Raw genomic sequence first — 23,484 nt, 5'->3', positions numbered from 1 at the left:
ATCCAAATTCTAACTGTCAAGTTCTACATGACCTAGCGGTCTTTTTTAGAATACTCACGCCAAAAAGGTTCTCAGTCAGGAGTGACATCATGTGGAGGATCAAAATCAGGAAGATCAGAAATATACTGGGCTGCAGAATCAAAGAATCTCCAGAATCCCTGTGCACAGAGTACCTCCTTAGTAGAATCCTGTTCTGTCCTCCTCAGTAGATTTCAGTCCTCTGACAAGATCACTTCCACAGAAAGTCACTTCTCTGATGAAGCCCACATTGCCCGCGCCATTTGAAGAAAACTAATCTTCATTCTCAGGGAATACTTACTAATATAACAAAGAACTTGGCACAGAAGCTGGAATATGAAAATACATCTTTATTAAACTTAATTAAGTGAGGCCACGTCACACAGAAGCTGTAGCAACTGAATGAGGTAGTCTGCAGAGTACAGAAAGCAGAGGCCTTTTATATGTTTAGGGTTACAAACTTCAGCATACAAGTAAGGGGCAGTCCTAGCTTTTGCAAGCATGCAAAAATGCCTAACATTCCTTCTTACACAAGCCGGCCAAACCCATAATAAAAGACCACAACCCATATCGTAAACAGGTCATAAAAGAAGGAACAGAAACAGATGAGAAGTAGGATAAGGGGTGTGTATGTGCATACCAAACTTTACAATCTCCTGTGCTCTGATCCTTAATCTTGATCAGCTACTGGGCAAGGAACTGGCCTAACAAGGTCAGCTTCAGGCAACAGGGTCAGTTCACTCAGGTCATCTAAAAGTTAGCTAAAGTCATCGGCCTATGTGAGGGCAACCACAAAATGGCTGCCATGCACAAAAGGGTTCAGAACGAAATCTTCAAATACACAGTGAATCCATCGGTGTAACATGACAAAAACACTCATACTTGCTGAGCTCACTGTTTACGGTTCGCTGTTACCAAAATCGTAACAGAACCACGACCTTTATGGCCCAGGTTCAGAATTCATGGAACCTCAGAAGGTTTGTCGCGGATGGCCGTGCTTCAGAATTGGAGGTTGGCAGGATATTTACTATAGGCCGGAGGGTGACACTTCTGTTAACAGCAGTTTTCTGTCTCTCTGCGGGTCGAGGCAGGAAATCTTCAAACCAGAGAGCACGTGTGTCACTCGGTGAAAAGCTAAAATAATGCTGATATTTTCTTCTCTGGGAACCGCCGTTCTTTCGCTTTCATTTCATTGTTCAGGAATTTCATATGACTTACTAAAAAAAGTTAGGTGTTTCTATGTTTTCTCACTCTGTTCTAAGCAGTGCTAGCCACTGAAGTAGAGTTATGCCGTTTACTAGTTTTGTTAACAATCCCATAAATATGGTATGACTATGCATCACTGTCCCCTCCGATTCTTATACTTTTTCAGTTTTATATAGCGTGAACTCGACCTTAACGTATTGAGCGCTTTACAGGAGCACCATTACATTGAGCATTCATATTTGGTAGACACAGGTAGATTAAGTGATTTTCCCAGAATCACAGTATGTTGAGCCAACGCCAAGACTCAAACCTGGTTCCCAAGCTCTAAACTCGGCAGCTCTGGCCATTAGGTCACATCCTCTTGTGGACCACCACTGACGCACACCCGCAAGGTTATACACGTCCTTTCGTACGTGTCTTGTCTTTTGCTGCACTGTTTCATGTTAATGAATTTTTCATCAAACTTACTGCATATCTCGAGGAAAGCCAACGATCACAGCGCAGACAGAGGTTCGAGCCCCGATCAGCCCACTCCTCAGAACATACACACTCCCTGCTGGGACCCCAACCCCACTGCATATAAACAAGGTTGTCCGCCTTCTGTAAATGTGCTGCATTAATGTGTCGTGTTTGGGGGCACCATTTAAGGAGGATGGTAGGACTGCTGCCCTGGCACTATTCTCACCTGCATTCATGTATTGCATCAAGACTGTTTTCCCTTCCTTTAACCCGCCTCTGTCCTCATGTTTACATATTCTCTGGCCTTTGGCGGATTTCAAAGTTTCCACAGACCTTGGGATGACCATTGTTTTAAGGCTCCCACTCATCCTGGGAAATTCTTCTTCCGACTCACAAGGGCCTGTGCATTTGCTCAATCCTCTCCATCTTCTGCAGCCATCTGCTGTTGCTGTTTTAAAAGGGGCAACTTCTCCCTTACTATTTTCGCCGCATCACGGAACCAAACCACCCCTCTCTCTGTAAGCGCCCCAAAATCTTCATGTCTAGTTCGCACTATATAAAACTGTTAAAAAAAAAAAGTTCCATGTTTAAAAACACTAGATGTTGTAGCAGCCAGGATAAGGTACTGCATAGCTAAAAATGTATAAGGTCCTAAAGGCGAGAACGATTGCATTGCAAATGCTTGTTTGGCTTTCTAGTTTACTAATGGAAGGCCACTTTTATTTTGTCCAGGTCTATTTTCTGTCCCAGTCTGGCCCTGGCATATGGAGACATGCTGCTAGAGAAGCCTGCTTTGGAAACATTCACTTTCCTGTTCAAAGGTCTGAATATTTATATGGAAATCTTTGTTACCTCTGCTGCTACAAGTTCATGAAATAAACAAGTCCCAGTAAACATTGCATTCCATTAATTTGTAGTAGGTATTAGAATTGTTCTGAATATGAAAATGGTGTTGTCCATGACAGTTTTTACTGTTTTAAGTAGTAGCCTCGCTGTTCCTGTCTGATTTATATTGCTACTATATTTAAATTAACCTTGACAGGAGTCTTTTATAAAATATGAAAAGCAACTTTTTATTGACAAATATTTGTAATGTATTTTAATAATGTCTTAACAATTACCTCATAATAAAAATTATTTTGAATCCAGTTGCTTTCAAGCAAGGAGATGCATCTGCTGAGAAGAGGAACTGGTAAAAAGTAAAAAAAATAAAAAAATAAATCGCCAAACAGCAACACCTTCAGAGGGTCTCGCTGTATAAATGCATTAATTATAAGTATGAGATGTGTCTATAAATAGCTTCCTGCACTTCTAAAACGATATACTCAAATACATGTAAATGGAAGATTTTAAAAAAAACGTTTAACTTTGGTGTGGCTGGGTGGTCAGCACTGGCAACTTTGAAACCTAGGGACCCATGTTAAAATCCACACCTTGGTGCTTGGCTCAACATTTGGGTGATTCTGGACAAAGTCCCTTAATCTCCCTATGGCTAAAATGTGGAAGGCTGCTGCTGTTTGAAGTATGTTTCACTCGTTCTGCAAGACTTTTTTCTGACATGTATGAGGGAGATATTTGAGAATTTAGATTAAATGTGTACTTATTTTCGCCTTGTAGAGAACTAAATATAATTTCTATGACATGGTGTTCTTCTACCAAAGCTTTCAAGCCCCCTTGCCTATAAGCAGCTCTTCAGCGAAATACACAGAACCTCCATTCAGAAAAATTCTCTGTTCAGACCTCTATTCAGACTCTCTGAAAGTTCCCTTTCTCATTAAGTATCAGTCTTGATATATCTGGGCGTCTTTATACAATATTTTTAGACACTCCACAGGTACCATCGTAGTGTCACTCACAACTCTGATTCAAAGCTTTTTCTCAGATTCGGCAGCACACGGTGTCCTCAATCACCACCTCCTCCCTCTTTCATCACGTCTCCAACCTAACATACCTCTGTAATATCTCATCTCACAATAGTCATGTTTTAAAATTGTTGAGGCTGGATGCTTCTGGGCTGCAATTAGTCATAAATTCAGAGGCCTCCAGTCTCAGTAGGGCAGGAGAGGATCAGGGAGAATCAGTAGAACACAATAAAATTTATGAACAGAGAGGTGCCCAGCAAGGAAGAGAGAATATTAAGCACAAGCAATGACATAACTAGTAGTGTTAGTGTTAGTGTTAGATATGCTGCACAGCACCACTTATGGGAAGAGATCAAGAATAAGTATTAAAAAAACAACGAATCCTAACTAAGTAACTATGGCATTCAAGCTTGGCAAATCAGAAATGGGAGGGGGACACTATGTTAGAAGACTATAGATGGAAGAAAATAATTTAATGGGATCGACAAATGTTTGCTAAAATATTGAAAAGATGGTCAAGCACTTTTTTTTCCAAATACCTATGAAACCTGGCAGGTATGCCAGGTAGGTGCCACATATGGACAAATGCAGGAACCTACAAAAGTTTTAAGGAGCAACCACGTCACCTGCATGTTTTTTTTAAATTTGCTCTGTGGATTGCGGTGTACCGTACCTCTCATTCATGAACTGATTTATTTTACGGCAGGCACTGTTAATTTAACAAAGCACACAAGATGATGGACGGAATGTTGCACAATGGCAAAACATTCACCCCCAGTCACAGATCTGGGTTTAATCCATCGTTATTTTGCTCAACAAGCCACCCCAGTTCAGACATGGCCATATGCAAATCAGTCTTGACCCTGTGCCTCATGGGAACAGTCCAGACCGAACTGCCAAGCCATGTCTTCCCAGGACCGGAATCAAGCATCCTAGGACCGGTTTCTGGCTATCAGCCGTCTTCAGCCAGGATAGCTTGACTCCGGTGGCGTAGTGAGCACAGGACCCACGTCTGGGCATACCCTTCCCACATAGGGTGAACAGCAAAACACACAAGATGATGGACGGAATGTTGCGCAACGGCAAAACATTGACCGCCAGTCACAGATCTGCGTTTAATCCATCGTTATTTTGCTCACCAAGCCACCTCAGTTCAGACATGGCCATATACAAATCAGTCTTGACCCTGTGCCTCATGGGAACAGTCCAGACCTAACTGCCAAGCCATGTCTTCCCTGGACCGGAATCAAGCATCCTAATACCGGTTTCTGGCTATCAGCCGTCTTCAGCCAGGATAGCTTGACTCCTGTGGCGTAGTGAGCACGGGACCCACGTCTGGACATACCCTTCCCACATAGGGTGAACAGCAAAACACACAAGGTGATGGACGGAATGTTGCACAATGGCAAAACATTCACCTCCAGTCACAGATCTGGGTTTAATCCATTATTATTTTTCTCACCAAGCCACCCCAGTTCAGACATATGCAAATCAGTCTTGACCCTGTGCCTCATGGAAACAGTCCAGACCGATCAGTGAACAGCAAAACACACAAGATGATGGACGGAATGTTGCACATTGGCAAAACATTCACCCCCAGTCACAGCTCTGGGTTTAATCCATTGCTATTTTTCTAACCAAGCCAGCCCAGTTCAGACATGGCCATATGCAAATCAGTCTTGACCCTGTGCCTCATGGGAACAGTCCAGACCGAACTGCCAAGCCATGTCTTCCCAGGACCGGAATCAAGCATCCTAGGACCGGTTTCTGGCTATCAGCAGTCTTCAGCCAGGATAGCTTGACTCCAGTGGCGTAGTGAGCACGGGACCCACGTCTGGGCATACACTTCCCACATAGGGTGAACAGCAAAACACACAAGATGATGGACGGAATGTTGCACAATGGCAAAACATTCACCGCCAGTCACAGATCTGCATTTAATCCATCGTTATTTTGCTCACCAAGCCACCCCAGTTCAGATATGGCCATATAGAAATCAGTCTTGACCCTGTGCCTGATGGGAACAGTCCAGACTGAACTACCAAGCCATGTCTTCCCTGGACCGGAATCAAGCATCCTAGGACCGGTTTCTGGCTATCAGCCGTCTTTAGCCAGGATAGCTTGACTCCAGTGGCGTAGTGAGCACGGGACCCACGTCTGGACATACCCTTCCCACACAGGGTGAACAGCAAAACACACAAGGTGATGGACGGAATGTTGCACAATGGCAAAACATTCACCCCAGTCACAGATCTGGGTTTAATCCATCGTTATTTTGCTCACCAAGCCACCCCAGTTCAGACATGGCCATAGGCAAATCAGTCTTGACCCTGTGCCTCATGGGAACAGTCCAGCCTGAAACTGCCAAGCCATGTCTTCCCTAGACCGGAATCAAGCATCCTAGGACCAGTTTCTGGCTTTCAGCCGTCTTCAGCCAGGATAGCTTGACTCCAGTGGCTGAGTGAGCAGGGGACCCACGTCTGGACATACCCTTCCCACATAGGGTGAACAGCAAAACACACAAGGTGATGGACGGAATGTTGCACAATGGCAAAACCCAGAGCTGTGACTGGGGGTGAATGTTTTTTACCGATGTGCAACATTCCGTCCATCATCTTGTGTTTTGCTGTTCACCGTTCGGTCTGGACTGTTCCCATGAGGCATAGGGTCAAGACTGATTTGCATATGGCCATGTCTGAACTGGGGTGGCTTGGTGAGAAAAATAACAATGGATTAAACCCAGATCTGTGACTGGGGGTGAATGTTTTGCCATTGTGCAGCATTCCGTCCATCTCCTTGTGTGTTATGCTGTTCACCCTATGTGGGAAGGGTATGTCCAGATGTGGGTCCCGTGCTCACTACGCCATTAGAGTCAAGCTATCCTGGCTGAAGACGGCTGATAGCCAAAAACCGGTCCTAGGATGCTTGATTCCGGTCCAGGGAAGACATGGCTTGGCAGTCCAGGCTGGACTGTTCCCATGAAGCTCAGGGTCAAGACTGATTTGCCCATGGCCATGTCTGAACTGGGGTGGCTTGGTGAGCAAAATAATGATGGATTAAACCCAGATCTGTGACTGGTGGTGAATGCTTTGCCATTGTGCAACATACCGTCCATCATCTTGTGTGTTTTACTGTTAATTTGACAACAGGCAAAGCGAGGCTTCTGCAGGCTAATTGTTCTCTCTGGGTTATCTGCTGGTGTCCATGCTGAAAACCCATTTTGGTGAGTTTGCCAGTGGGTGAGGAGATCCAGGCCGGCTTGGACTCCACCATCCCATACAGCAGGGGTGAAGAAGAGGGATGCAGAGTGAAGGTCGCAGTGGTATTGCCTTCGATTTACACAACCCTCTAACCCCAGTTGCCCCGCTTTGATTACACCTGGCATTCCACCAGAATGTATATTAACCAACCTCCTCAGGACACACAGACTCTGAGATTTGCTACAAGACCTGCTTTGGAAATTTTTAATGCAGAAAGGCAGATGGGTGAACCCCTCGCGCCACACATAAAGCTCAATTGCCCCTCATCATTGCACACACAGCACCATACATCATCTCTTCATATAGTAACAGGACACTCAAACAGGTCCGAGCCGTGGGAGTTTCTGGGGAAACTGGAGTCAGCTTAGAGCAGGATGGTGAGGGCTGCCACAGGTTGCATCTCCCTCTGACTGCACCCAAGGCTCTGTGTCAACCTGCACATCAAACCCCCTTGTATTCCAAGGCTTACACAGGGTGCCTAAAGCAAGACTCTCTCCCCTTCAGCCTGCTGTCCTTGCATCAAGTACATCACTCTGCGCTCTCAACTCCTGCATTATTCAATAAAGGTTCTTTCACCTGACAAAATACATTTATGGAATAAAACGAAACAGAAGATATAGAAAGACAAAACATTGCAATGTGCCTTGCTCTTTTAGCATTCCCAAGCCCAATAGATACTGGCTTATTTGGAAATCAGGACGTTTGTATGCCTCTTAAAGGCTAGTAAGGTTGCGAAAAAGTCTGTCTCATGACAGGCTCCTTCTCCTGAACGGCTTGGCATGACTGGGGCATAGTCACGTCACTTGGCAGGCTGGTGTCTTTTAAATGAATCCTAGAGCTACAGCAGTCTGTGTACGCTTGACAGGCCTTGAAGAGTCTGGCGAGAGACAGTTGCCTCAGAGTGGTCTGGTAGGATTGGTGTGGAAACAGTTGCATGGCAAGTCAGGCTCTAGCAAGCCGGATAGAGCCACCTACAGCAGAGTCATGTACATGTCAGGAGCAAATCTGACAGAGGTGGCGGAGTCAGGGCGCCTTCAGTGACATGTCTGGTCAGTCTTCTGAGAGCCTTGCTAGAGGCAGTCACGTGTCACGCCGGTGTCACTGCGAAATCTGATTCTCCTGCAGTAGAACACCTGTGTCCAAGCCGTAACCCTGAGCGGTGGTTCTATTTAGTAGTATTTTGAAATATACTGGAAAAGCCAGGTGCAGGAAGTTACATGTCAGAAAAAGCAAGGTAAAGTGTGTATGGGGGAGGGATTCAGTCACTTGTAAGTCCGTTGTCTTTAAACGGCAGAGGAGAGTCGGTCACAACTCAGCTCGGTCTCTGAAACTCGTAGTGGAAACAGAACAAGGTCATTCATACATCAGGCTTGACCTTGTATTAACCCGAGACATGCAAATTACAGAAACACACTTGCCTCTTGAGTATCAGCAGAGAAGAAACTTTTTAGACACACATGTTGCCTGAACATTGCATGTGGCCCATTTCCTCCAAACTCGGAAACATTAGGAAATCAAATGTGGATTTAAGAAAGCCAAAAACCAATCATCTTTGCTAGATATATTTAATTTAAAGTGGAAACGGTGCCTTGAATAAACAAGCAACAGAGTGAAAGCGGCAGTACAACTGAAGGGAATGTGATGGTTAAAATAAAAATAAAAACACTGTAGAGCTTTGTAAATAAAGAAAATAGTACCTAAATCGCAGGGTTAGAGGTGGATGGACAGTAGAGGGGAACTAAGTTCAATCTATCTGTGGGTGGTCCACGCTCCACAGAAAGGAAAGTAAGTGATGCTCGGCATGCACTGGCCAATTAGGAGGCAGCAAAGTAGAGTGACAGTTAAGCCAACAAATGATAAGCAATGGGGGGCTCCAAGCCCTTTTTTGTAAACAATACCCCTCACAGGCGAGAATGCATGCAGCACATGTGCTGTCACAAGCTTGACCTAAAAAATGGGAGAGACAAAAGGAAATCAGGATAGCAGTAAAGAATGGAAATAGGTACAAACATGATCACGGTCAAAAGTACATGATATAGGACCCACCCTTACCAAATGAGAGTATTTATGAGGAAGATCTAGACACACAAAGTGGACAGAACAGAGATGTTCTAGACAGAGCTTGCATGAAATTATATAATAAAGAATGGTCTACTGATATGATTTCTCTCCTCAAGAAAATAATGGTATTTTGTCTTTTGGAATAGCATGACATAAATAGGTTTAAGTAGATTTGTCCATGCTCAAGCTTATACTGCCCAGATCTGTTGTTGAAAAGCCCGTAAAATGTCAATTTTCTGAATTCAATTATAATATCTGTGAACTTTTAATGGAAGTTGTGTTATATTCTCTTATTTATTGTCCATTACTGATGAAGACATTGATTCAGAGACCATGAGAGGTTATGGAACTCGATACTGACAGCACTAAAAGTAAAGATTAAAATACAATTCCACCATTGTACCTCATGTACGAGTAAGGAATAACTTAAAATTTTAGTGGTGTGCAACCTACTTCTAATTCAGTTTTGTTAATGTACCCGTTATAGCCATTGCTCTGGTTAATGCTATGTGAGTCAGCCACCAACTTACTACCATACTCAAAGCTTCCATCACAACAGCCACCTTTCCCGACACATGGAAACACGAAGACATAAGACCTGTCCTCAAGAAACCCTCCTCCAACCAGAGCGAACTCAATAACTAACACCCCATCTTGCTGCTCCCTTTCCCTGTAAAGGTACTGGAGAAAGTCATCAACCGGGAGCTCACAGAACACCTGGAGAGACATGGTTGACGTCTCCCTATCCGGTATCCGCACTAACCACAGAACTGAGACAGCCCTGATCACCGCCAGTGACAACATCCACATCCTACACAACAGGGAAGAATCGGTGGCTCTGATACTTCTCGACCTCTCTGCAGCATTCGACACTGTATCCCACCACACACTCATTAAGATACTGTACCAGATTGGGATCCAGGGAGACGCACTCAGATGGATCGCATTTTTCCTCACGTGACGAATGCAGAGAATCTGCCTATCTCCCTTTACCTCTGAACCCAAGAGCACAATCTGGGGCAACCGTCAAGGTTCATCCCTCAGACCCACCCTCTTCAACACATACATAACACCTCTAGCCGACATCATAACACATGATCTCAACATCATATCCTATGCCGATGATACCCTGCTCATTCTCTCGCTCTCAGCAACCCCACCCCTACTAAGACCAACTTCCGCAACTGCATGAAGAATGTCGCCCACTGGAGGATGGCCAACTGCCTCAAACTCAACACTGACAAGACAGAAGTGTTGATCTTTGGCAACAATCCCTACCCCTGGAACGACATCTAGCGGCCCAATGAACTCGGACCGAGTCACACATGAACAGACCACGCCTACAACCTCAGCATCATCCTATAGCAAACTCACCATGAAACAACAGATCAATGCAGTCTTCTCCGCCAGCTTCCATACTATACTCATGCTCCGAAGAAAGTTCAAATGGCTCTCCATTGGCACGAGAAAAACTCTCATGCAAGCCCTAATCACTGGCCGGGTGGACTACGGCAACTCACTGTATGCAGGAACCACCACTGAACTCGTGAGAAGACTCCAGTTGATACAGAGCTCAGCATCCAGACTTATCCTCAACCTGCCTAAACAAACCTCACCTCAGGAACCTCCAATGGCTCACCATCCAAAAAAGAATCCAACTCAAGATACTGACACATGCCTGCACAGCACTCCATGACCAACTAAGAATAGTTCACTGTAGACAGACATATAAAAAGGTTCTGAAACAGAGAAAGAGCTCTCTTCAAGCTGAAGCGTGGGAAGACTTAAGGAAGGCTGGTGAAAAAAGGGACCTGACAGAATTTTGGAGGATAATTATTAGGCCATGCTTTCAGCATAGTACCAACCCTGGGATAGGGACAAACATCTTACCCAAACAGTGGGTGACTCATTTTGAGGGTCTTTATAATCACAACCAGGACACAGACAGGGAGGGGTGGTGGGATGGAAAGCGGAGCACAGACGTAGAATTCTCCCTAGAAGGAATTACCAAGGGGATCCAAGGCCTCACTCGTAACAAAGCTCCAGGCCCCGATGGCACCCCTCCGGATCTATATTTGAGCAATATAGACTTATGGGCCCCCATTCTGATGAGGGTATTTAATGCGGCAGTTAAGTCTGGATTGCCCCGTTCATGGTCTACCACAATAATTGTCCCCGTCTTCAAGAAGGGCAATAGGGACAACCCCCAATGCTATAGACCAATCTCATTGATCGATGTCTCAGCCAAAATTCTGGGCCGGGTAATCTTGGAACGGCTTATGGATTGGACGGATGAGCATCGCATTATTGCAGATACCCAGTATGGTTTTAGATCGGGGAGGTCCACTAGTGATCAATGTTTGAACCTTTACATGCTGGTGGCAAAATACACCAAAGCCAGCAATGAAGCCATATACATGGGGTTCATGGATCTAGCAGCCGCGTTTGATCACGTGAACAGGAATAAGTTATGGGCCATGATGAGTAACATGGGTATTGCCCGAGGTCTGATTGACATCCTCAGAGAGTTACACTGGGACACCACTGCCAAAGTCGGCTTTAATACGGAGGGGGGGACAGAACCCTTTCCGTGTACTAGCGGAGTGAGACAAGGCTGTATTCTTGCCCCATTTTATTCTCGCTTTACATCAATAATTTAGAGAGGACCCTAATTGCCTTGAATACAGATTGCCCTAAAGCAGGTACGCGTCACATACCGGTGCTTTTGTACGTGGATGACGTGGTCCTGCTTGCCCGCACCCCCAGGGCCCTGCAGTGTCTAATTGATGGATTTGCTAACTTCATGGACACTTTAGATCTGTCGGTGAATTTAAGCAAGTCCTTCGTGATGCTGGCAGGCACGAATCCCTGTAGGAAGTTTTCATATCAAATAGGGACCCACACTCTAGAGAAGGTGCAGTCCTTCTGTTATCTCGGGCTGCTTTTTGATGGGGCATTGAAATTTAAACTTTTGGTAGAAGAGCGGTGCACAAAACTCATATCTTCAAATGGTGCCATAACAAACTTTGCCCGTAGGGTGGGCCGCTGGTCCCCAGAACGAGTCATGAACCTTTATGGCTCCATAAGCAGCACGAAATCCATGTATGGAGCTGAAGTGTGGGGCTTTGTGGAGGCCAAGCAGTTACAGCTGGAGGAATATAAATATCTACGAAGGATCTTAAAAATCCCTCAGGGCACCCCAGCTATAATTGTGCATAAGGAATTAGGCAGACCATTCATGGAGGACCAGGTTAAGCTTAGACCAATCATGGCATGGTTAAGAATCTGGCGAAATCCGGAGGCAGGCCTAAGCAGACAAATAATGAGAGACTGTCTAAATAGGGATAAAAGTCTACAGATTCCGTGGTTAAAGTACATTAAGGACACCTTAGAGGGTTTAGACGAGAATGATCTTTTTAGCAATCCCAGTGTAATATCGAACCTTGACAAACTGAAGATTAAAAAAATGCTAATTGATCAGTTTGTCACACGTAGAGTAGGAGTGGAATCTTCCAAACGCTCAGTAAGTGCCCATTGTCTCATCAATAATAGTGATGGTATGGAACCTTATTTGTATCTGATGCACAATGCCCAGGATCGATTCTTAATGTCTCGTTTTAGGCTCAATTTATTACCAAATATTCTGGCTGGTCCACCAGGTTTTACTTTAACAATTGAGCAGAAGGGTGCCTGCGGCTGCGACAATCGGTTTCCGCAGGACACCCTTCATTTTGTACTTTTATGTCCTTTTTATAGGATGCCCAGACGGAAATTTTTGGTGGATATCTTAAAAAAGGCGAAATTCCGTCATGCTAAAGTTGCCCTTCTCTTATTACAAAGAGCAAACGATATGCGCACTTTATGCTGTATTATGAATTTCATTACGGTCTCAGTAAGGTTGAGAAACACTAGAGGACTGAGTTAATCAATGTTTAAGATAAAATTTGTTTCTACCTTTTAACTGTAGCGGCGATTTTTAGACGGAGTTCAGATATTGTATTTAATTGTATTTTTAAAGTGTATATATGTGCTTTTATGATGTTTTTTAATCATTGAATAAAGATTTTCTGAACTGAACACTCCATGACCAAGAACCAGGGTACATGAACCACTGCCTGAACTTCCAGAGACCTCTGATCCACCTCCCTGGTCCCTCGCAGATTCATCGTGCATCCACCATAACCACAGCGGAGGCCATTTCTTCTCCTACCTCACTGCCAAGCCCCCTCCACTTCTGAACATCACTCCTGCTTGTGGACTTCAGAAAGAGATGTAAGATCTGGCTTCTCGACTGAGCCCTGCAACTTGGGGCCTGGATACCCTCATGGGTGATAAACTGCGCTTTGCAAATACTGATTGATTTAATCATGGAAGTCACCTACTTATTGCATTTTTCTTCCATAATGTGCTTGAGTACATCATTGCTTCTATTAAGCTTTGTATAACTGAGATAGCAATGTGTATCCATCAGCAATACTTTGTGTTCAACATGCTAGTGTGTTTGGAGACAATTTTTATGAGGGACAGATGAGCATGCCTCCTACATTATATCTGAATGTCGGGTGCCATCTTTGTGACAGTGAATAGGCATTCTTGCTGCACCCTAGTTACCATCACAAATACTCACTGAACAGAGCCTTTAAGTAAAAGTAATTTAAAAGCATATATAATTATTGAAATAAGCACGTTCAATTACTAAGCACCTATGTAGTAAATGTGACGTGGCACTGTCTAGTATTGCAAATATTGATGATGCCAGATTGTTCAGAACCGTAAAAATGTGACAGTTATAGCAGCACACTTTATTTTGAAAAAAAGTTTGGCTGATGGAGCAATAACAAGCACGGTTCTGTTCTATAGATCTTCAAGGGGGTATAATGCCTTGCTCTAAATGAGAGATTGAATAATGAAGGAGAAACACAAAATTAAAAAGGCAAGAGGAAGAACAACTTGTGGGGCAAAATTCCATATTAGCTGAATTAAAAAATATCGTATTTTTAGGTGAAAGGTGTTTCTTTTTATTTGATAATACAAATATTTACCTTGACATATTAACTACTTCATTTGACTACTCACAAACCTGCAGAAAGTGCATTAACCTACTGAGTAGTAACATCATATTACTTGATCGATTACATTAATTACGTGTGGGATGCACACATGAGCAATGCACCAATTTGAATCAAATGTATTGGCATCCTTGCAAACACTAATCTTCTGAGACAGTATAGATAACAATGCCCCGACTTGTTTGTTACCTTTTCTCTCCATGACTGAAGCAGTAAGTGTGCCTCAAACCTGCAACAGACAGAGCACTTGCAGCACTGGCCCCCTGCTTTTCGGCAGCAATCGGAAGTTGTTCAAACAAAGTTCTTGCGTTGCCAGGCTGATGTCTTCTCCCTAGCTTCAGCTGTAACTTGTGAAAGAACATGGACATCATGTAGGAGTCGCCAGGGGTCACAGCTGCGACCAATGACTTGCATGTTGCTACCAAACGCACTGCCTTTGCGACCAGTGGTCTCAGATGTGACAAATTCAGTGCCAAGAACACAGGGGCACTTGGGGCTCCACACTCTTTCTTTTCTGACAATTTTTTTATTACACTAACAGTGACTAAATAAACTATATTATTCACTAATAGTTTAATAAAACTGGAGTACAATACGCTGGAATATACCGTCCCATGGCAGCTTTAAATGTATGTTGTGTGCATGCTTGCGGGTGAGAGCGTGTTTATATGTGAAAGAGTATATGTGTGAATGTCTGTGTATGTGTAAGCACGTGTGTGTGAGTGCTAGTGGAGGTCAATAGCGCATGATGTCACTTCCGCTATCTCTGGCATTTCGGTGAATTGAGGTCTATGTAAAAGAAGCAACAAGGCAAACATGTAACGCTCTTATCTGAAACTGAGAATCAAAGAACCCGTATTTGAAATGGATTCGGCAGGACCTGTGACAACATCGGGTTTATTATATCGACATCGTAAACTCGTCAAGTGTAGAATAACTTAATGGTTAAGTAATACATATATATATAACGCATTGAAGACATATATTTGAACATTATATTAATTGCCAATTATAAAAGTAAATGTTTACACGTTGTGCAGGGGCGTTTATCTTTGTATTTGTCGCAGCAATTTTACCTTCAATGCCTAATGTCTAACTTCGTTTTTCATTTACTTGTATTTGTATCATGGGGAAAGGAAGCAGTTAGATGTAACTCGTGAAAACAATTAAGGTCCCATTTGCCTATAGGAAAGGCTAACGCACAGCTGCCAATTCAATGCGGAAGTACAGTTCCCTATTAGGTTCTCGCCGCTGTACAAAACCTTGGAGCATGCAGGCCAGAAGAATTTCTGAAATGAAATACAGCTGTACTTGTAACAATAGGTTATACTTTAATCTCTACATGAACATAATGTTTATGGCAGTGGAGGTGGCTGGCGTATATTCAGATTCAACAAAGTACAAACACGATGTATTAGACTGTATTATGGCAGGCAGTATTATAAAGATTATGACATGCAGTAGTACTTATTCAGTGCAATCATGCTAGCCATTAGCTGTTTTATATATTGTACTACTGACATTACTACTGTGCTGTTTACTCTGTACAAAAAAACTCTGAAATTGGATCAGCAGATAGGAAGAGACCAACTGTACAACATTAAGTATAAAGTACATTCTTCTTATGTTACACAGATCATAATTTCAAAAATGCATCTTGATCCATACTGGGTCAATATTGTATTCAGGGTCTTGTACAAGAAAACGAAACATTCCATCAGTAACATGTCTGTGAGGTCCTGCTGTGTTCTTTGTATACATAAGCTGTTTGGTGGGTGAAAGTCTTTCATTGTAAAGCAATCGGGTTATTAAAATTATTTAAAAAATCAGAATTTAAGGGACTCTCCCGAAACTCTTCCTCCACGATTTACATTGGTGCATGAAATAAATTAGGACAAACCTCAGCAAACCTGGCCAAGAACGTAACAACTGTGCAGAAAGTAGAAAGTGACATGGAAATAGGAGCTGTATAGAGAGAGGACCAAAGACATATATTTCTTCAACAACAAAAAGATAAATGGGTGTTTTGTACAACGATATATATATATATATATATATATATATATATATAAACATTAGGCCAAACCAAGGCAGCTATGCTATATTGTTCGCACAACCATCAATTGTGTTGGGTAATATTGTCAATATCCAATCTCATGAGCAAGTAACACAAAATTGTCCTGTACAGTGGTGCTCACGTACTTCTGAAAATGTTTAGTCCAACAGCGGCAACAATCTTCAATGTCATTAGAGTTAATTTCAAGCTATGCCTCAACTACTGAAATATATTAAGAATCTCCAGTGTTAGCATGTGACACCATATATTTGACATCATCACTGCTGCGAATAATTAGTGAGGACGTGTGCTTATTTGATAGTGTTCCAAAAGACGAGCACAGCTTCTCAAAGCTGTATATATAAGGGAGTGTTTGTTTGTTTCTTCTTATCGAAATTTAGCTAATCGAATGCAGGCTCTTGATCATTTTTATGATGGTTTGTGATTATGCTTGTTATGTGTTTCTGTTCTATTTGTAATTCTATGAATGTATTTTATGTGGCCCTCCTAGGAGTTCCAAATCTTTAATAAATATATTGAGTGTTCACTCAAAGAAGCTGGGACAAGGAAATAAGGCAGTTCTTTCCAACATATATTTAAAAAAATCAAATATGCAACCGTGAGATCAAGGCTTAATATTGCACGCCTCGAAATCCTTAGTATTACACCCCTTACCAGGAAAGTTATTTCGGATTTTTAAGAACTAAATCGTGTAGCTGCACTTCCAGTTAGAGAGCATGGCTGGAATGAATACTTTGGGGGCATAACATTGTATTAAAGCAACTTAAGGGCTGATACATCACATCTACCTGAGGGAAAACTCGAAGGAAGAGATTATTAAAATACTGGATCAGTGTGAGGAACAAAAACATTGTGAATACGTTTACCGAGGCATGTGAGACATACAATCATGTAGCAGAATCGGATCCGAAATAAAGCAAAACAGGGCCGGACTAACATAATTAGAAAAGGCAAAATTGTTTTTCAGAGGTGATTAAATGATGCAACTTTCAGAGCAGAATCCTCGAGACAGAAACACGCTATTACTTTAATGATAAAGAGAACATTCTATAAAAACCACAGTCTGTTGTTCATAAAGGCTTAAATGGGTCAGTACTACTGACTCAGTAGAGGGGTGGTGGCATGGTAGGTCTCAAAAACAGACAAGGGGATGTTCTCGATTCTTCTTATAACTGAAGACGCATGACAGTAATAATAACTATGTTTTCCTTTTAGTGGGTGACCTCTTGAACACCTCCAAACACTGATAAGTCATTGGTCTAGTACACTAGCATATGAAGCTGTTTGCACTGGCAAATATTCTTTTTTCTGAAATAAGGAAGGGGAGATTAGAAAACATATCTCCTGGTTTCAATTGAGGCTATTTTGTTCCATTTAAAAACTCCTCAGTGTGGCAGTTACTTTACAGGGGGTCATCAGAGTGAAATGCACAGACGTCTTGCATCATGCTGACAATGTCGTCTATATCACAAAACTGTGTGCTGTTTTATTTGCTTGTTAACTACTTTTTAAATAAAACAGCCCTCTTCAATTACAAACAGACGTAAAGATAAGAATATGTATGTCCTATAATGATTTGCAATCAAACAACACCTGATTACACCTGATGTTGCTTTTTAATAGTACAGTGTGTGTTATAAAATATAGAGGTATTCGTTTAATCTGGAAATTGGGTCAGATTTCAACAAAAACCCCAAAGACAGCTATTTAAAACAACAGATTGAACAACCTCAAGTAACTGTCTACCTTTAGAAGTTGCTTAGTGTTTAATGCTGCAAAAATCTCTGGGTCCAGTCAGTGGAAACTCATTTAGGACCATTCCCATTCATCAAATGTAGTGCTTAACGCCTTAGAGCTTGTGTTACACCATGTAAAGACATTTAAGGAGCGCAGAAAGACCAAGAAAATGGGCATATCAGTACACGGGTTATGCAAATGGTTACAAAGTGTGAGGTAGTTCCCATTCTGAATAGTTTAACGATGTGTTATTATTTCCTGTCCTGGCTGCAACGGCTTTAAAATGTGAAAACTACTTTTTGGTTATCAAATTCAATTATGGATTTGTTCAGCGTGCGTCTTCAGTCCCAAACTGCAGACAACCAAACAAGATGCCATTGATTCAATTAAAAGCATCAGCCCCGTCCTGAAGCACATAGAAATCGTTTCTGGACTGGCAGTCACAGACAATGCTGTTCTTTACATTCACGAGGATTACCAACCACTAAAAACGTCACTTATCTTGTGGTTTCATTAGCAGTATCATAATCAAATAACACGTCATGACCGGTTGCACTTGCCTTTCATCCATGTTACTAAGGCATTGCCAAGTAGAAAATATGAAACTACAGAATAGGCAGTATAAACCATAAGACATCACACCACCACCTTGACAAACATTGGTATGTTCTTCATTTTCTGTGCATAGAAATAGTACACCTATTGAAGCAGTAATTCCAAATGAAGACTCCTTTCCATGACAGTAGATTATAGAAAGATATTACAAAGGTTATGCAGGTTTTCAGTTTTGCTCACTTTCATTTTGTACCATACAGATTGTTGCAAACTAAATATATTTTTAAATGGAATCCCACACCTCCAAATTCCCCTACCGGTAAAACAAAACGGACTGTCTAGCCATTATAAAACAAATTTGGATTATTTCCAGTGGCTTCTGTATATGTGAAACACATAATGATTCCCTCCCCGACTGTGTGTACAGCTTTAGAATTGCAGTTTCTACAGTCAGTACATGAAAACACGCATTACCTAAGGTTACAGACTACATCACTGTCGTCAAAGGCACATTTACAACAGTGTCTCTTTGAAAATATAACTTTTGGAGGAGCCAATTATAGGTGTGTTGAAATATACAGATGAGGTCAAAGACCATATTAACGTGGAATAAAAGCTGAGTAACAAAAAGCACCAGCAATAGAGGAAAAAGTTGCATCAACAAGAAAACATTGACACTGTCATCTCTTTCTTAGATTCATTGTAAATATAAAGCTCGAGTTATTGCTGGTCTTCAAAAAAAAAGTAATTCAAATAAGAGTACAATTACAACTTTCGAATGGAGGAAAGGTTTGGAGAATAGAAAACATGGCTTTTTTCCCCATCTCTAACCTTATTTATTGATATAAGTGGCAAAGCATATGGACAGGTTACGAGTCACCTCATAATCAGAATTAAAGTGTATTGATTTCTTTCACTTCCAGGTGATACAACCTCTGGACCAAGCTCAAATTTTCCACATAAACTGCTAATAATGTTTAACAAGCATTCAATTTATGAACGCTTCCTTAATCCGTCTAGTATCACGGGGACCTTCACAGCTGATGCTCAATAATAAGGCACACAACACAGTTGCTATTGACTTTAGATTTGTTCTTCATGTGCACTATCACTTCAATGGGACTGAATGTTTCCACTTTGTTTACATACTCTGACTATGCCATTATATTTAACAGTCTCTCTTTGCATCATCACTGTAATATACACTTGCATATGTGCTTGTTAACCAGTGAATGGTACGGAGAATAAAGGCTTTTCGTCCACTTTCCAGATCATTGGTCTGGGGCTCAGAGTGTGCATATGGTGCTTTTATGCATCAGAGTGTATGAAAGTGACTTTTTTAACACGTCTAACTTTTACAGGCTTTGCGTGCACTCATATACCATCTGTCTTGAGAGCTGAAATAGCAAGAGAAGATCTGCTGATCTGTCAAAGGTTCTCAAATGTTTAAAAATAAGGACATTAAGCATGCATGCATGCTACTGGACACTGTTGCTATGAACTAATGCATTATACGTGGAGTTATTTGCTATTTCTTTGTCCACAGCGGTTTTAACAATAATAGTAGTGTGCAAGAGAATCAAATGGTATGTTGTGCTTGTGCGTATTGTCTTAATCAAATAAAGACCAGGAGGGCATATTTAACCTGTCTCAATATCGGCATGGTGATTACACGTGGATATGGCAGCAGAGCGAGGACAGAGAACAAATTTCAAACTCTGAAAGTTTACCCTTCCCTAATCAAACGTCACCTTATGATAGAAAAGCGAGAGCAGCTCGGATTTGTATGTACAATCCTGGCAACATGCAACTTCCAGTCAGTTCATGTCTTAGCAAGGGGGAGAGGGCGCAGTTCCCTTTATACCACAAGAAGGTAAAGATCGCTGGAGGTACAAGGAAGCGTCTCTTTCCTAGTGTGGAAGAGCACCGGGAAAAGCTCAGCCTACATTATCATCATGCATAGCTATCGTGCTGGTTCTTAAAAAAAAAGTTTCTCCCTTCAGACATCCAGGCTGGAACTGAGGTTTGTCAGTCTGGGGTCGGCGTTGATTTCGTACCTGTAGTGATAGCCCTCCATGTGATCCCTGCACGCATCCCTGATATTGTATATCCACTTTTTGATCCCTTTCCTGTTCAGGTACAATACCAGCAGGAAAATCAATCCTATCAAAGCTAAGACTATTCCCAGGAAGACGTATGAAGTCTGCAAACTGCTCAAGTCGTCGGAGTCGGAGCATTTTAGGTCCGAAATGTTGATGCCGACGAGCGAAACGTTGCGCATGTCTTGGGGGTCGGTGCACAAGAGCTGCTCCTTGCCCGGCACCATGGGGGTCTCCTTGAGCCAGCTCACGAACTCCTCGAGCTCGCAGTCGCAGCGCCAGGCGTTGCTCGCCAGGTTGAGCAACACCCCCCTCGGGAGGTCCCTCAGGGTGCCGTTGCGTAGCCGCCTGAGAGAGTTGTCGCTGAGGTCCAGCGTCCGGAGCTGCGTCAGGTTGACGAAGAGCCCCGCCGGTAACCCCACCAGGTAGTTGTCCCGCAGGCTTAGGTGCACCAGGTTAGGCAATGCGGCGAAGAGGCCCTGAGGCAGGTAGAGGAATCGGTTCCCGGACAGCTCCAGGCTGCTGAGGGAGCTGAGGGCCCCGCTGCGCAGCACGGAGGTGAGCACTGACTCGTTGTGCACCGCGCGGTTGAGCTGGAGCGCCGCCAGGGGGCTCCCGGCGCCGAAGGACAGGCTGCTGAAGCGGGAGATCCTGTTGTCGCTGAGGTCCAGGCGCCGCAGGCCGGGCAGGTCGGCGAGCGAGCCCGGCTCCACTTCTTGCAAGCGGTTGGCACTCAGGTCCAGGGTGGCGAGGTCGGTGAGGGCGGCGAGGGGCGCCGTGTCCTGGCTCAGCCTGGTGATGTTGTTGCCGGTCACAAGCAGGGTGCGCACGTAGGCCGGGAGGTCCCGGGGCACCTCGGAGAGGCTGCGGTTCACGCACTTCACCGTCTTGTCGGACTCGGAGCACTCGCAAGGGGGTGGGCAGTGCTGCTCGGGCTGCGAAGAGACTGAGCCCAGCACCTGCACGAGGACCAGCACCGAGACCGGCTTCATGACCACGGCGCCATCGCCTTGCCGAGGCCACACAGGCACCCGCCGCCGGCTCTTGCGGCCTCCGAGGCGAGTCAACAAATCCAGCCCGAACATCGCCCCCGCAGAACTAGTCCCCAGTCCGCGGGCTGTGCTGAAGCACTGAGCTGCAGCTAGCAGGGCACAGACTCTTTAGGGCAGGGGCGATGGAAATATATGGGGCCACGAGCCTGAAACTTGAACACTCTGACCTCAACAGCAGCGGTGGCCGCAGCACAGAGCAAGAAGAAAGTTGGAGGCGTCTCAGACTGCAGACGGAACTCCTCTGCCCTTGCTCGTCTTTCTCTCTTCACTTATTTACGCTGTCGTCTGAGTACACAACTTATTCCATTCTTTTGAAGGCTCCATTTCTTTGATCCTTTCTTCAAAGTGGTATCTTGAGGTTTCCACGCGATCGAAGGCACACCCTAAAAAAAACAGATGAAACGGGTAAAGCGATTGCGCTGCAAATTTGCCGTGCACACCTAATGCTGGCTTTCATGTTCACAGACACATCCTCCCCTTCCGCCAGCAGCTGGCAGCAAAGAATGCTCCCCTCCCGGCTCCCGCCCTTCTCAGGTGAGGGATCCGATTACTAGCATGAGCTCACCTCCCCCCTCCAAACGCTCTGCCCCCCCAACCGCTCTAAGCAATAAACAAAATACATGAAAAATCGCGGAGAAAGGAACAGAAACTGAGATACGGAGTATTCGAATAAAATACAGTTCAGTGTAAAAATCTGCACGTCTAAACTTCAAATAGGGCTTTACTTTTATGATCAGGTCTCCCTGGTCCTCTCCGCCATCCTTCACTATGATCGCTATCTGCGGTTGAGGTATTTTATGTCCTTACCTGTCTGTGTTCCGCCTGTCCCTGTAGTTACTGTTCTTCGTGGTGTTGTCGCGTGTCCTGTGCGGCTCCACGCGAACTCTGATCTAGGAAAACACCAACGGTCCTCCTACTACTATGAGGATACGACAGACACTACCTAACTGCAAAGCATACAAAGAGCGCCATCTACCGCATCAGAAGAAGCTTTTCATTCGGCTACATTTCTGCTATTTTCCACGTATGCCAAAATACTTTTTTTATTGAAAAAACACAGGTGTGACCACATGTAAAATACCTCGAAGTGTTCCGCACTGCTATGCATAAGGGTCTAACTTGAGCGGATATTATGCACAGCATGCAGATAAGTGTTTAGAGCCCGTTATATATCTACGAAAAAAAATGAAACTACTAATTAACAGAAGTCGGAAATCAGGACGAGGACTGTCCAATCCATGTAGCACGTCGTATATCGGAACAAATTCCCAGCAAAGTTTTAAACATTCTGTATTTCTGAATCAGTTCACGTTTCACCAATGGGGCGATAACACCACCCAGAAACTGTTACACCTTAAAAGCATGGCGGGGTGATTAAATGGAAACAGTTTATCAGAATAATTTACATGAAATACTAAGCGTCCACAGTTATTTATTAATAATGAAAACGTTGCTTTGAGGATTAGAGAAAAGAAATACTATCTATCAAATCTGAAGAACATAATGAAGGAAATAGAAGAAATACAGGGGAAACATCATTTACCACGAATGCATTGCCACGCGTTACGTTTACAACGGGTCACTTACCACGCAAACGTCTGAGAGAGCACAAGTTTGAAAAAAATGTATAAGTACGCCATATTTACAAGCACGTAGTTAGTTTAAACATGTTTTGCACACGAGTGTTTTATATTCAATAGCGAAATGTATAGAATGTTAAGTAGAGTAACCATAATTATAACGGTGTGAGATTAAATGTAGAAATGTTGGAATATATGTGAAAACCTCATGTTCTCATGTTAAAAAGAGTCATGTCCAAATTAAATGTAACTTTGGATTTCAGTATTTTGTGTAGGCCTTAGGGCAATTCACAGCAAACCTGAACGTGCTGCTAAAATAATGTGAGATAAAGTTGACATGGTTCTTTCAAAATGTACTATTGAACTTAGGGTTAAAAGTATATGCTTTATAGATGTGTTATTTTAGAAACGTATGCTAGTTAAGAATGTTTGCTGTTTAAATCAAGTTA

The 23,484-nt window shown here is 43.3% G+C and overlaps 2 protein-coding genes across 2 annotated transcripts in view; both read right to left on the bottom strand.

The window, feature by feature from the left end:
* The window catches only part of LOC144762439 (uncharacterized), a 371,225-nt gene that overhangs the window by 241,017 nt on the left and 106,724 nt on the right, over window positions 1–23,484 (bottom strand). The gene's annotated exons all lie outside the window — the stretch shown is intronic.
* Window positions 17,141–22,347, bottom strand: TPBG (trophoblast glycoprotein). The gene is made up of 2 exons (XM_078648128.1): window positions 22,263–22,347; window positions 17,141–21,838 (listed from the first exon to the last, which is right to left on the bottom strand). The coding sequence occupies exon 2, from the start codon at window positions 21,486–21,488 to the stop codon at window positions 20,304–20,306; it is 1,185 nt and encodes a 394-aa protein (XP_078504254.1). The 5' UTR covers window positions 21,489–21,838; window positions 22,263–22,347; the 3' UTR covers window positions 17,141–20,303.

Source organism: Lissotriton helveticus, chromosome 6 (genome assembly GCF_964261635.1).
Source record: "Lissotriton helveticus chromosome 6, aLisHel1.1, whole genome shotgun sequence".
NCBI classification, from domain to species: domain Eukaryota; kingdom Metazoa; phylum Chordata; class Amphibia; order Caudata; family Salamandridae; genus Lissotriton; species Lissotriton helveticus.
This window is presented reverse-complemented; position numbering and strand designations above follow the sequence as displayed.

Bases quoted from the DNA above. Each gene is read 5' to 3' on its own strand.
- TPBG (XM_078648128.1), bottom strand. From the start codon at position 21,488: ATGTTCGGGCTGGATTTGTTGACTCGCCTCGGAGGCCGCAAGAGCCGG.